At 44.0% G+C, this 13,969-nt stretch overlaps 1 protein-coding gene and 1 pseudogene across 2 annotated transcripts in view; both read left to right on the top strand.

Moving 5' to 3' along the window:
- SHQ1 (SHQ1, H/ACA ribonucleoprotein assembly factor) overlaps positions 1 to 6,340 on the top strand; it is an 89,090-nt gene extending 82,750 nt beyond the window's left edge. The window contains exon 11 of the mRNA XM_082412271.1: positions 5,065 to 6,340. Within this exon, the coding sequence (XP_082268397.1) occupies positions 5,065 to 5,635 (571 nt within the window). The 3' untranslated portion in view covers positions 5,636 to 6,340. The remainder of the gene's footprint in view (positions 1 to 5,064) is intronic.
- Positions 6,341 to 11,563: 5,223 nt separating this feature from the next.
- Positions 11,564 to 13,365, top strand: LOC309638792 (large ribosomal subunit protein uL11 pseudogene; annotated as a pseudogene). The gene has a single exon. The product of its transcript is annotated as a large ribosomal subunit protein uL11 pseudogene (transcript).
- Positions 13,366 to 13,969: the final 604 nt, after the last annotated feature.

Raw genomic sequence — 13,969 nt, 5'->3', positions numbered from 1 at the left:
TAAAATATGACATTAGTACGATCTATCATGTGTCTTTTAAATGCTGAATCTCTTCACTCTGTAATTAATACATCTTAGCAGGTAGGAGTTCTTCACTTAGATATAAAATATATACTATAAGTGCAACTAGTAACTCAGCGTATGTGTTCATTGAGTATATCCACATGTACCTGGTTTTTGTAAGCGTTCTGGTTAACTAATAATGTCATTTGACAAGGCTTTTTGACATGACCTAGCCTGGTCTGTTTTGAGTGTGACAGTGAAAAACCACTAACTGCGTTAAATGAGGTGTTTTCTGAAATGGAAAGGCCATTACAGAGTTAGATTCTAGAATTTACAAGGAGTGGCAGAGTTAGAACCAACTCCAATTGTGCCAGTGTTTGAAAGAACAAAGAGGCTACTCTTTCATGGCTTAATTTTTTTCTCCAGAGGAATAATTTCCTTTTCTGTGAACAGTGACTGCTAAGTTATCTGTGTAAAATAATTGAATAGAAACAAACCCAACTTTCATTCCTCAGGCTGTTGGGTCATATTCTACACCAATGATATTTTGAACATTTTAATTAGTTTTTTATCCCAGCATTCCTTAAGAAGAGAGGTCAAAATGCTTCTTCTGTAAAGTTTCTATCAGAAGTTTAATATCAATTTGGGAAACTAGACAGCTTGAGGTAGTAAAAGTGGGATAATAAGAAATAGAGGGACTTCCCTGGTGGTGCAGTGGTTGAGAATCTGCCTGCCAATGCAGGGGATACGGGTTCGAGCCCTGGTCTGGGAAGATCCCACATGCTGCGGAGCAACTAAGCCCGTGCGCCACAACTACTGAAACCCGGGTGCCTAGAGCCCGTGCTCTGCAACAAGAGAAGCCACCGCAATGAGAAGCCCGCGCACCGCAACAAAGAGAAGACCCCGCTCCACTCAACTAGAGAAAGCCTGCGCACAGCAGCAAAGACCCAACGCAGCCAAAAATAAAATAAATAAATAAATTTATTTAAAAAAAAAAAAAGAAAGATGAATCAGGGTGGCAAGGAATAAAAAAAAGAAACATATAACCCATTTTTTACACACATTATATAAATGGGTCGTTTTAAACATAATATAGTGCAAAAAGGGAGAAGCAGACTTTTCTCTGAAGAGTAAAAAGTCGTCTCAGCTGGTAAGAGGCACGAGTTTCTGTTTGGGTCCTGTGCCTTATCCTTGCCACTTTCCTGCCTGTTAGAGTTGACACTTTTTAGTCCCAGCATTGTGAGGGATGCTTTCTGAAAAGAGCCAAGATGACAGGTAGGGAGCTTTGAAATTCCAAATTTATGCAGTTATAAGTGACAGATGTAATATTTTTATAGTAGACAATAACAAAGATACAAATAATTTTTTTAAATTTTATTTATTTATTTATTTATTTATTTATTTATTTATTCATGGCTGTGTTGGGTCTTCGTTTCTGTGTGAGGGCTTTCTCCAGTTGCGGCAAGCAGGGGCCACTCTTCATCGCGGTGCGCGGGCCTCTCACTACCGCGGCCTCTCATTGCGGAGCACAGGCTCCAGACGCGCAGGCTCAGTAATTGTAGCTCACGGGCCTAGTTGCTCCGCAGCATGTGGGATCTTCCCAGACCAGGGCTCGAACCCATGTCCCCTGCATTGGCAGGCAGATTCTCAACCACTGCGCCACCAGGGAAGCCCTGATACAAATAATTTTAACTTGAGTAGATATATCTACTGTATTCATGAATATCCGCAAAAATAATTCACATTTTTTCCCCTGGGATTCTACAACCTCTGTAGGTAAAGCTTAGATGTATACTCCATTTAAGATTGCTGAGCTAAAGGAACCAGTCATAGTTTCTCTGGAGAATTCTGGGCCTTAGGCAAGTCAGAACTTGCTCCTTTGAGGTGTTGAGTGGTATCACGTTGGGAAGGAATCAAGAATGTGGGCTTAAGAAGGGAAGCTTTTCAGAGCCTGGGAATTCCTGGGAGGCCCTGTGGTGGAGAAGAGAGAGTGCGGGAGCTCAGAGGCCTGGGCTTCCCGTCCTGACTGCCCCTCATCAGCGGGGTGAACTTCAGCTGGTCTGTTAACCTCTCCAAGCTTCTGTTTCACCATCTGTCACGTGCGGATAGAAATGAAGCTGATTCATAGGGTTGTCGTTAGGAGCAAGTGCAGTGAGACGTTTGCGGAACGTCATCCTTCATATAGTGTCAAGTGTTTATCATGGCTCTTAAACACGTGAGGTGCATGGTTACTGAAGTGTAAAGGCTTTTATTTCAGATTTTTATTTTGCATGTGATAATTTAATGCGAGACATTGTCTTCTTTCCCAAGTTCATGGCTCTTTAGCTCTTAAAGCTGTGTGTCATTACGCAGAGAGGACCTTTTTCAGTGAGAAAGATGGCAGGGAACTAGTCCTTAGGCTGGCAGGGCCTCGCAGTAAGGAAGTTTTAAACTGGTCCACTGGCTCTGACCAGATCCGTGGCCACTGGTAGCCAAGGTTTCAAGATATATGGTGGACATCATCTACAGCTGTCTTGGACATGGATGTAGATTATATTGCAATCATCTTACTTCATAACTGTGTTTTTAAAGATGTCTCAAACCCACCAGAGTTCACTCAGAGTTATAGCCCTTTGGGAATCATTCACCAACTCTAGTGGATCTCATCCAGGTTTTCCTCTCTACCCCGGACCATCTTTCCTTTTCTAAGCTCTGGGAATTCCAGCACCAAGACATAGGGTTTTCCTCATTTAAGAGAAAGTTGTGCATCCATGACGGCCATTGTCCTTGTCCTACCCTCCCTTGGACACTGACTGCAGTGGAAGCTTCGGGTGCTGGTTACACTTGTGGAGGGCCGGGGGCGGGGCGCGGAAGCTCGTTGTTTTGTTAAGTATTTTGAGACAAAGGGGTCTCAGGTACATCCAGGCACTTAGATGAAAGTCCCCAAGTCCCCGTCTATCACTTTAGCTGTATTGAAATGAAGCCTCATTTCCCCAGTATTATGGGATGGACTTCGCTTTGACGAATGAACTTATCCTGTGAACTCACCTCGTCCAGTTTGTCTCAAGCCACTCATTTAATCTTTGGAGCTAGGGAAACCCAGAAGACATGTCACTCATTGCCACTTTTTTTCACTTGTCACACCAGATTTTCCTCTATGGAACAGCAAAGATATCGTTTTTGGAGAACTGCAGTATGCTTTACACGTTGCTTCAGAAACAGAACTACTAAAATGAATCCAAGTTAATGAAAAAGTTTGTCTGTTCAGTATAATATAATGTTATAAATGTGGCAAAAATATCCTCTGAAATAGCATGATATGGTTTTCTGCTAAAAATAAAAAGCACTCCATGTCGCTCTCTGATACTGCTTTTTTTTTTTTTTTAGTTAAAAAATTTGAATAGGTATTCCATTCACATAGGTTTAAAGATGAACAATAGTGCTTGGTTCAGCAGCACAGATACTAAAATTGGAACAATACAGAGAAGATTAGCATGGCCCCTGTGCAAGGATGACACGCAAATTTGTGAAGTGTTCCATATTTTTATATTGTGTGATATTGCTTATATGTGGAATCTAAAAAAAGGGTACAAATGAGCTTATTTACAAAACAGAAATAGAGTCACAGATGTAGAAAACAAAGTTACGGTTAACAAGGGGGAAGCAGGGGGAGGGATAAATTGGGAGATTGGGATTGACATATACACACTACGATATATAAAACAGATAACTAATAAGGACCTACTGTATAGCACAGGGAACTCTACTTAATAATCTCTAACGACCTATATGGGAAAGGAATCTAAAAAAGAGTGGATATATGTATAACTGATTCACTGTGCTGTACAGCAGAAACTAACACAGCATTGTAAATCAACTATACTCTAATGAAAATTTTAAAAATAAAAACCAATATGCGGTGACAAGTCTCCCTCTCACCATCATCTTCCATCTTTCCAGCTCCTGCAGTGCCCCCCTCCACATAAATATTAGTGTTTTCTGTAGCTCTCCAGAGTTCATGGATAAGTGTACAAGCAAATAAAATATGTTTTTATTTCTTTCCTTTGTTGTATGTGTTTAACATAGAAGGCAGCATATACATATGGCAGGCCTTTTGTTGTTAAACAACATATCTGGGTTAGCCCCTGGAGAGCCTCATCCGTTACATAGCTGTAGACTTTTCCCTCGTGTGGATATGCCATAGCCATATGCCACGTTGATGGACATTTGGGTGTTTCTTATTTTGGAGTATTAGAAACAATGCCACAGTAAATAGTACCTTGGGCCTGTGTCGTGTAGCCTACGTGTTTAATTTCCAGATGCGGGTTTGCTTGGGTCAAGGGTATGTACGTTTTCAGTTTTGAAAGGTATTGCCGGGTTCTCCTTCATCAGGACTGTAGCTGTTAACTCTCTCACCAGCAGTGTATGAAAGCGCCTTTCCTCCACAGCCTTGCTGGCAGTGTTACCAAATGTTTGGATTTTTGCCAATCTGATAAATGAAAAATATATCTCAGCACGACTTTAATTTGTATTTCTCTTATTTGACTGAAGTTGTTGAACATCTTTTCATATATTTAAGAGCCATTTGTATTTCTTTGCATGAGAATTGTCTGCTTGTGTCTTTTGCCCATTTTCCTGATGGATTATTATTTGCATTTTTAAGAACTCTGTTAGGGGAACTAGGCCTTGTTTTGTGATATGAATTGCAAATATTTTTCTCAATTTTGCATTAGCCTTTTGACTTTTCCTGTAATTTTTTTTTTCTTTTTGCCCTACAGAACTTGTTGATTTTTATTAGTTGAATTTATCAATCTTTGCCTTTCTTTTGTGGCTTCTGGATTTTGAGTCCTAGTTAGAAAGGCCTTCCTCATTCTAGGCTCATGAGGGAAATCTCCTGCGTTTCCTTGTAATACTTGGTTCCTTTTTTCCATTCGTATCATTGATCTGTTTGGGGATTCATCCTGTGTGCCGTATGAAGTATGGATCCAACTTTATTTTGTTATCCCTTTAAGCTGTGGACCCTGTTATCCCCAGACCAGTTAATGAACAGTCCTAACATTTCTTCTTAAAATGGTCTTCAAGGTCCAGAAAGTTGGCAGCTCTTGCGGAAGCCTTAAAGAAGGCATCCCCGAGCAAGGCCCAGCTGGGGTTGGAACTGCAGGAACTGGAAGCGGCGGCACTCTTGGTCCAGGAGGAAGAAGCTGCATCGAAAGCAGGAGCCCGATGCACTTCCGGGCAGCAGACGCCTTCCTCCAGCTCTGAGACAAGCGATTCGGAGGAATCAGAGAGCAGCACGTCATCTGAGACCGAGGACTCAGCCTCGGAACACGAGGAGCCCAGAGGTGGTGAATCGGAGGCAGGGCCTTCCTGGCTCGGTCCCTTTGTTGAGGAAAGCAGCACGGCCCTGCTTCCTGACCACGGTGGGATGTGCAGAAGCGTGGTCCTCCCAGGATCTGATGATGGTCAGGGACAGCCGCTCGCCTCTCCCCGGGCTCCTGGGGCATCTGAGCCTCTAATCCAGGAGCTTGGAGAGCAACTGGAGACTTTGGTTCAGATTTCTGAGCCCAAGGGCTCTGCTGCTGGACAGCGTGCTGAAGAGAGACAGCCGGCAGACACCCAAGAATTGACTCTGAGCGGTCTCATTCGTTATTGAGGATTACGTCAGATCTGGTTTTGTTGACCGAATGAGAATTCTTCATTTTCACTTTGTACTTTTCCTTAGTGTATACAACATTGTTTGTCAGTGAGCTAATGTTGACACCAGTCGGTTTTCTTGTTGCACCTTCAAAAATAAAGTTCTAAAGTTTTTCTTAAAGCAAAGTGTAATTAATATTTGGAGATGAGAATAATAGTTCTGCCAGAATCTCTAGAAGGTAGAGCCCTAAAATATTTTGAATAGCTTTACAGAGATACGCAGGACATACAGTAAGCCTCAAACATCTTAAGCAGATAGTGTGATAAGTGTTGACAGATACATACACCGAATAAAACCAGTACTGCAGTTGAGATGCTGTACTTACCCACCATCTCCAAGTGTCCTGCTGCCCCTTTGTCACCCCTCTCCCGCGCCCGCCTCTGCACGCCACCCACCCCCATTCCCCAGGCAAGCCTCTGTCTTCTCCGTCACTGTATGTTAGTTTGCATTTCCTAGAATTTAATATAAATTGAATCGTATAACATGTACTCTTCTTTGTCAGGCTTATTTCATTCAGTATAATTATTTTGAGATACGTTGATGTAGCATGTATCGAGGTTTTGGGGTGTTTTTTTCCCCATATCTGAGTAGTATTTCATTAAATGGACATTTGGGTTGTTTCCAGCTTTCAGCTGTTCCAAATAAAGCTGTTATGAACATTTGTGTGCAAGTCTTTGTGTGGACATATGCTCTTATTTCTCTTAGGTAAATATCTAGGAGTGGAATGACAGAGCCGTATGGTAGGTGTATGTTTAACAGTTGAAGAAACCGCCAAACTGTTTTCCAAAGCGGCTGTACCGTTTAGCACGCCCACCAGCAGCCTGTGAGAGCTCCGCTTCTTCCTCATTCTTGTCATCACTTGGTGTGGTCCATTTTTAACATTTTTACCATTTTAATAGGTGTGAAGTGGTATCTCCTGGTTTTATTTTGCGTTTTTAAGACTTGTTACGTTGAGCGTCTTTTCACATGTGTATTTGTCATCCACATATCTTTGGTGAGGTGTCTGTTCAGATCTCTTGCCAATTTTTTTAAGCTGGGTTGCTTTTCTTGTTTTTGAGTGTGGAGGGCTCTTTATAAATTCTAGATACAAATCCCCAGGGCAGTCATCCTTGCATGCCTGATAATCTTTGATTGGATAAACATTGTGAATTTTACCTCGTTGGGTACTGGATATGTCTTCTTATAAATATTCTTTAGCTTTGTTTTGGGATGCAGTTAAGTTACTTGGAAATAGTTTGATCCTTGTGGGTCTTGCTTTTGTAATTTGTTAGGCAGGTCTGGAACAGTGCTCCGTCTAGGACAAACTATTTCCCCGTCCTAAGGAACGATTTTCCCACGCCCCAGGGATTATGAGTGTTCCAGTCCGGCTGATGGAAGTAGACACCTGTGTGAGTGCTGAGCACTGGTCCCTCTAATCCTTTCATGCGCTTCTTGCCTGGCCTCATTTATAGGCTGTCCTCTGAGTCCTCGACCCTCTCCAGGTATCTGGGGTTCTCTGCAGCTCTCCCCTCTCCCGTACTCTGTCTTGCAGACTCAGGCTGCCTTGGACTCCCCAAGCCCCCAGCTCTGTCTCCTGAACTCCGGAGTCCATTGGGTTCTGCCTGGGTCGCCCCTCCCTGTGCAGCCTAGACATTCTTCCAGGGCAGTAGGTGAGGCCCTCGTACTGCTCCTGGGGTTTGTTTTCCATCCCTCGGGATCACTGTCTTTCATTGCCTGATGTCCAGGGTCTTGAAAACCATGGTTTCATGTATTATTTCTGTTTTTCTTGTTTGGTTATGTCAGGAGGGAAAATTGATCTGGTCCCTATTACTCCATCTTGATTGGAAACGTAAGCCTCCATTAATAATTTAAATGTGAATTTTCCCACTTGAGTGTAAGCTCCTAGGGAGTGATGTCTGTGTCGTGTCTTGTTACCACTGAATCATCAGTGCCCGTATTCTCAGAGCTCCATAAATATTTGTTGAATGAATGAACAAATGAAATAAACCAATTTGCTTTAGGGAGGAAATGAAATGAAATCTGATATGTATTAATCTCAGTAGCATTTTTATTTCAGGAAAGGGTATGATCCCTTTTACTCTGGGTCTGTATAGGTTGTAAGTATTTGTATTTCCACTATAAATTCCAGTTTGTATTAACAGGATAGTTGGGGTGACTGTGCTATTTGACACACATGTTAACTCCTGAACACTGTAACAGCTTTTTTAGAATGTGTTCAAGACTTTTCTCAGGCTCCCCAGAGACCTTCAAAATCCCTGTGACCATTGAAAATGCATTTCTCCTCAGTAGCACATGACCTGAGGCCAGTTTGAAAATGCATTATCTGTTATTCCCCTCATTTACTTCTACTGACGTCAAGTTGAGCAAATCCACTCTTGTCTAAAAGTTTAAAGCCGTGGAAATTTCTCCTTCCATCACCTTCTGTCCTTACTTAGGAATCTAAACAGGATCTACTTTGGTGAGAATTGTCTTGGGTAGAAAAATCTGTTCCTCTCTTCCTCAAAGGATGGGCAAACATGATCCTTCCCGGACATCCTCAAAGCAGAGGAACTCGCTGAACGACTCTCATGAGTTTTAAAAACAATGTGAGTGAGCGCCTTAATTTTAGAGTCCGTGTCTGCCGCGTTACTTTTACCCTTTCTTTGTTCGCATAGGGTTAAAGCTTTGTAATATCGCATTACCCTGTCTTTGTTTAAGATGAGTTAAGAACACTATACCTTGTCTGTAACCCAAAACACATCCAAAAGTGCTGCCTTTAATATTTTTTTTAACTAGATGACCTGCCAGGCAACTCGAGGGATTTCCTATAACCATATGCATTTCCCAAGAACCCTGGGTGATGGAAGAAAAAATAAAAAGTTAGGGAAAGCACAGGGAGGAGACCTCAGCAGCTGCCTAGCTGCAGCTCAGTGGCAAGAACCAGGGCCTTGGGGCTGAGGAGACAAGGCATTGAGACCCAGAGCCATAGTTCGGAGGTATGCCAACCTCTGAACCTCTCCCTTCCTCTTGGAAATGGGAATACAACGACTTTTTTTGCTTATCTTACAGGATGATGAGACTGCATGTCCAAAACACTTTATCAACTGGAAAGTATTAAACCAGCATAAGAGTTTATTATTATTGTCACACTTCCCAGAGCTGCACGGGGCTCTTTTCAGCTACCTGACAACAGGTTGCTGGGGGAGCCAGCCCTTGGAAAATGAGAGCCCTGTCAATCGCTTCCGAGGCGTGCTCGTGGTAAAAGTCTACACAGTTCAGCAGATTAGACAGAAATATTAATTACATCAGTGAATCACAGCACTGCCTCATCTTCTGGGAGGGCATTATCATTGACCTGTTTTCTATGTTCTGTCTCTTCTCCCATTATCCTTGAAGAACGACACGGGGCCTCGCTGTGGGCATGATCGGTTTTAGGTGCCAGGGACTACACTGATATCATCTTTCACTGGCACGGGATTAATTTACAAATGACACAGGGCTACTCCTACCACATTCTAAATTGGTTGAACAGCTGGGGGGTGGTTTTCACACCTGCTAGTGAAAAATCCATTTGAGTTGCATGGATCAAATTCTATTACCAAGAATTGGGCATAGGAGAGAAAGGATCAAGTTTTCTCAGCCATAAGACTTTATAAAATTCTTCTAAATCAGAGGGAACTCCTGGATATCTATTTTGTTACAAGAAGATTTTTATTTTCTATCTTGTAACTAGAAATTGACCCATAGAGTCAATGGTGACAAAAGATACGTCTAAAAGAAATGGAAATGAATGAAAGACAATATAGGAAGGAAACTCTAGGCAGCTTTAGAGTTGCCGCTGTATTAAAAATATACCAACTCTTCAGAATATATTAATTATAAAATCTTGGAAGATGCAGACATCCTCTTGTATAAAATGATCTGTCATGTAATGTCATTGCATGTCTGATAGAGTGAAGTTAAAGCTTCAAAAACACAAATCTCTGTGACTGTTTGGTCAGGCGTCTCCATGAAAGCAAATCAAAGATTGCAAATCTTTCCTTAACATCGTTCCATCTAGATCCCCGATGGAGTTTTTGTTCGTGATCGGCTGCTCCGTTTCCCGCCCATTTTCTAAGTGTGTTATATATAGTTTCAATCCATACCAAATGAAGGAAGCATTGATTAGACTTGATTTAAGGCAGCAAGTGATAAATGCAGCTGGAAATTGATTCATGCCTCTCCAGTGACTGGGGCTCAGCCATCCACAGTTGACACAACTCTTGTCTCAAGGCTGGAGAAAACAAACAGGGAAACACATGTCAAACAGATAAATGACTCGGCTGTTTTGAACTCTCTGCAGAGGCCATTTGTTTCCTAGATAAGGAAGACTGCTCTCCAAAGTCATGAAAAGATAAGCTGGAGGAAAAGGATGAATGTGGGAGCAGATGCCTTAGCAATTGGAAAAAAAACAGACCGAAAGGATGTACCTCCCAGAAGAATCTTGCTACGTGGATCCGCTTTCCTTTCCCCCCAGAAAATGCTGGAAGCAGTGATTTGGCCATGCGAGCCTCCGTCCTAGCTGGGACCACGTGCTGAAGGCTCTGCCTCTGGTATTTTAGGTATTCCAAGTGGTAGGCCATTGTCTCTTAAGCTCTTTCCAGGGGGACATTCCCCACCCCTTGCTGGAGTGAGCGTTCAGGGGAAGGAGGAGCTGAGCGACTGGAGAACCCTGCCTATAGTCCATCTAGCCTGAAGCTCCAGCAGTTTGACCACCAGCCCAGAGACCCCCGGAAAACAGGAGCCCTGCTGCAACCCAGGGCCTCCCGTGGAGCCTCACCTACAGCACAGAGTTCCGTATTTACTGTCTTTGTTTCCGTACATGCTGCGTTTTCCCACCTCCACCTGTTTGCTCGTGCACTGCTTTCTCTTCTCCCTGGGAGTTTGCCCAGATTGCCCCGTGCAAATGCCACCTCCTCCAGGAGGTCACCCTTCATTCTCCCTGGCTGGAAATAATTTCCCTCCTCTGAACTCCCACTGAATCAGGGCCAGGTCCTGCTGGAAGAGCCTGGAATCCAAGGAAAGCCGAAGGGATTGGAGCAGGGAAGAGAGATTCCTACCAGGCTATCCCCTAGGGCAGTGGGTTCCAGAGTTCGGTATTCAGACTTCTGTAAAATTAAAATTAGAAACAAGAAAACGAGGGTGGGGGGGTAGGGAGGAGTACAAGGCTGCCAGTGTTTAATTTTGTTCATAGATGTATACAGGCCGTATTCTACTGAAACCATGCTTCCATACAAACGTGTTATCATCAGAAATGTAAAAGGACCTTTCAGAATAATAGTCCTCTAAATCCAACACACTTACCTACAAGAAAAACTCTCACCTGAGAATCACAGTTAACTGTTTGGCATCTGTAGTTCCAGTCTTTTTTCTGTGTATTTGTATACAGATATATACCCACATTAAAAACAAATTAGAATCATGCACTACATAAATTGTAAATCCATTTTTCTCTCTTAACAAGAGGTCATGAATATTTTCATAAGTCATTGAATAACCTCCAAAGATAAGGCTTTTCCAAGCCGCATTGATGTAGTCTTATTGAAATAGAAGAGACTACTCTCAAATATAAATTGTATTAATCAGAATTTTCCTGCTGTGTAGTGTATTTGCCAAGCATGGGCACCTAGATTCTCTAGGTACTTCCTTGGCAACTTTTCCTCAGTTGCATTACTGCAGCCTGGTGTATTTTATAGAAAGAATACCCTTGAATTAGAGAAGAGACAGGATTTTCATAACATCCGTCACTGTGGAGCCACTGCATGGTACCAAGCTCTGTGCTAGGCTTGTCTTGTCCTAAGCATGTCAAGCAGGGCCTGTCTCCACGTCAATCCTTCTATAGGCATAGACCCGCCGATGGGGGCAGCTCTGGGTATGTTGAGACCAGGTAGCTCTGTTCTTAGCTGACTGGATCGGGCTTGAACTTGACCCAAGGTGGGATCTGCTAGTGCGGAATGCTTTATTAAAACCAGGGATTCTTGATTTTGGCAACACCCTTGGATCATCTGAGAAACTTTAGAGAAATACTGATACCCAGTCTTCTCTGAAGACAGTGGAATCAGAATCTCTGGGGATGTCTAAACAGGCAAAAAGTGGAATAATAAGATTCCTGTTCGACTTCGGCTTTCGGCTCAGAGGAGGTCAAGGTGCGACTTTCTTCGGTCCTCCCAAATCCGGGTTCATCTGACACCAGCCGCCTCCACCATGCTGCCTAAGTTCCACCCCAACGAGATCAAAGTCGTGTACCTGAGGTGCACTGGTAGGGAAGTCAGTGCGACATCTGCCCTGGCCCCCAAGATCGGCCCCCTGGGTCTATCGCCAAAAAACACTGGTGATGACATCACCAAGGCAACTGGTGATTGGAAGGCTCTGAGGATTACAGTGAAACTGACCATTCAGAACAGACAGGCCCAGACTGAGGTGGTACCTTCTGCTTCTGCCCTGATCATCAAAGGCATCAAGGAACCACCAAGAGACAGAAAGAAGCAGAAAAACATTAAGCACAGTGGAAACATCACTTCTGATGAGATTGTCAGCATTGCCTGACAGATGCTGCATCGGTCTTTAGCTAGAGAACTCTCTGGAACCATTAAAAAGATCCTGAGGACTGCCCAGTCTCTGGGCTGCAATGTTGATGACTGTCACCCTCATGACATCATAGATGAAATCAACAGTGGTGTGGTGGAATGCCCAGCTGGTTAAGAACTGCAAAGAAAAATAATCAATTGTATTTGACAAAAAAAAAAAAAAAGATTCATGCTCTCAGAAATCTGCACTGGGAAATGCAGAGGGCATCAGGCCCTTGGCAGCAGATGTTGAGGGTGAGAGATGTATTGAAGGGGATCTGGAGTTGGTCTTGCAAACTCAGAAAGGAAGGCAAAGAAATATGAGTTTAGAAGGATCTATGCAGTGGAGAAAAGATACAGCAGAGAGGGTTGAAGACACCAGCTGGTCATGGAAAAGAGAGTGGCTGGGTGGAGAAGGATGCAGACACATGAAGCTGTTAAGAGGACCCAAGAGCAGCCTTGGATCCCTACACCACCCTTTCACCAATTCCAGTTCCATTAGGCTTGACTGTATGCCTGTGCTTACTCTTTGAGATCAGAGAGCATCAGTTTCCCTTATTGCTGGTCAAATCAGAGGTCTTTCTTAAAGTAACAGGAAACCTGAGACAGCTGCTTCAAACTGTAAAGAGGGTTTATTAGTTCATGATGAAAGTCCGGTGATAGCGTAGATTTCAGGAGAGGCTTAACCCAGCTGCTGACTTTGTGACCAAAGCCTTGTTTCTTGTGGTTTGTCTGCTCTACCATCCTCAATGTTGACTTCATCCCAGTTTGGACACCTCTCACATCCCAAGGCGGCTGCCAGCAGCCCCTGCAGCTACCTACTTTCTTCTTAACATCCATCCAAAAAAGAGAGTATTTGTGTTCCAGCATCTGCAGCACGTGTCTTCAGGTTCACTCTGATTGGATCAGTTTAGGGACACAATCATTCACGGTTGGCCAATGAAATGTGCTGGCTGGCTTTTTCTCGGTCAGGTGACCAGCCCTGGAGCAGGACAGGCAGAGGAGTGTCAGCTCAGCTCGCAGCCCAGGGAAAACCTGCTGGGGAGTGTGGCGAGCCGACAGCTACAGGTCGCCACAGCTTCACTTCCTGATCCAGCACAGCGCTCATGCGGGGGCCACATGTTCCCCAAGCTGTTCCCAGCTGCTAGTGCTGGGCCATTGCTACCCAGTGTGGGACTCCCCTTCACAGCTCTGAGACTTTCTCAGGCTGAGGACCCTGTGGGGCTCTCCACCAGATCTTCCTTGCCTCCTTTCTTTCACATATATCAGTCCTCTTTCTGCTTGAGCCCCTCTCCTACTCCTGTTTCCTCTCCTCTTTATCCTTCACAGAGGATGCACTTGTAATTCTCTCTTGGCTTCTGCTTCCCACAGGACCCCCTTGACATACTCTGGTTTTCCAAGTGAACCTCTAATTTCACAAAGGAGCTCAGCTCAAACGTACTGAGTCCCACAGTGCCTGAGGGGCAGAGACCATCCCCATTGCTTTACAGAAGAGGAGACCAGGGTTCCAGGCTGAGTAGATTGCCCGATGTCACCCAGACAGCAAGGGTCAAGCCTTGGATTCCAAATCGGATCTTCACCTCTCTGCAGCCCGGGCTCTTTACAACCTTAGATGCTGTCCTCGAGGAGCCTGGTGAGGTGGCCTGAGTCACTCGAGGTCACCCGGCTCCTCGTGGGAGGAGAGGCTGTGTCCCAGCGTGTGTCCACT

Source organism: Balaenoptera physalus, assembly GCF_965194825.1.
Source record: "Balaenoptera physalus genome assembly, chromosome: 11".
In the NCBI taxonomy this organism is placed as follows: Eukaryota; Metazoa; Chordata; class Mammalia; order Artiodactyla; family Balaenopteridae; genus Balaenoptera; species Balaenoptera physalus.
The sequence above is the reverse complement of the archived record's forward strand: the minus strand, read 5'-3'. Positions and strand labels throughout refer to the sequence as shown.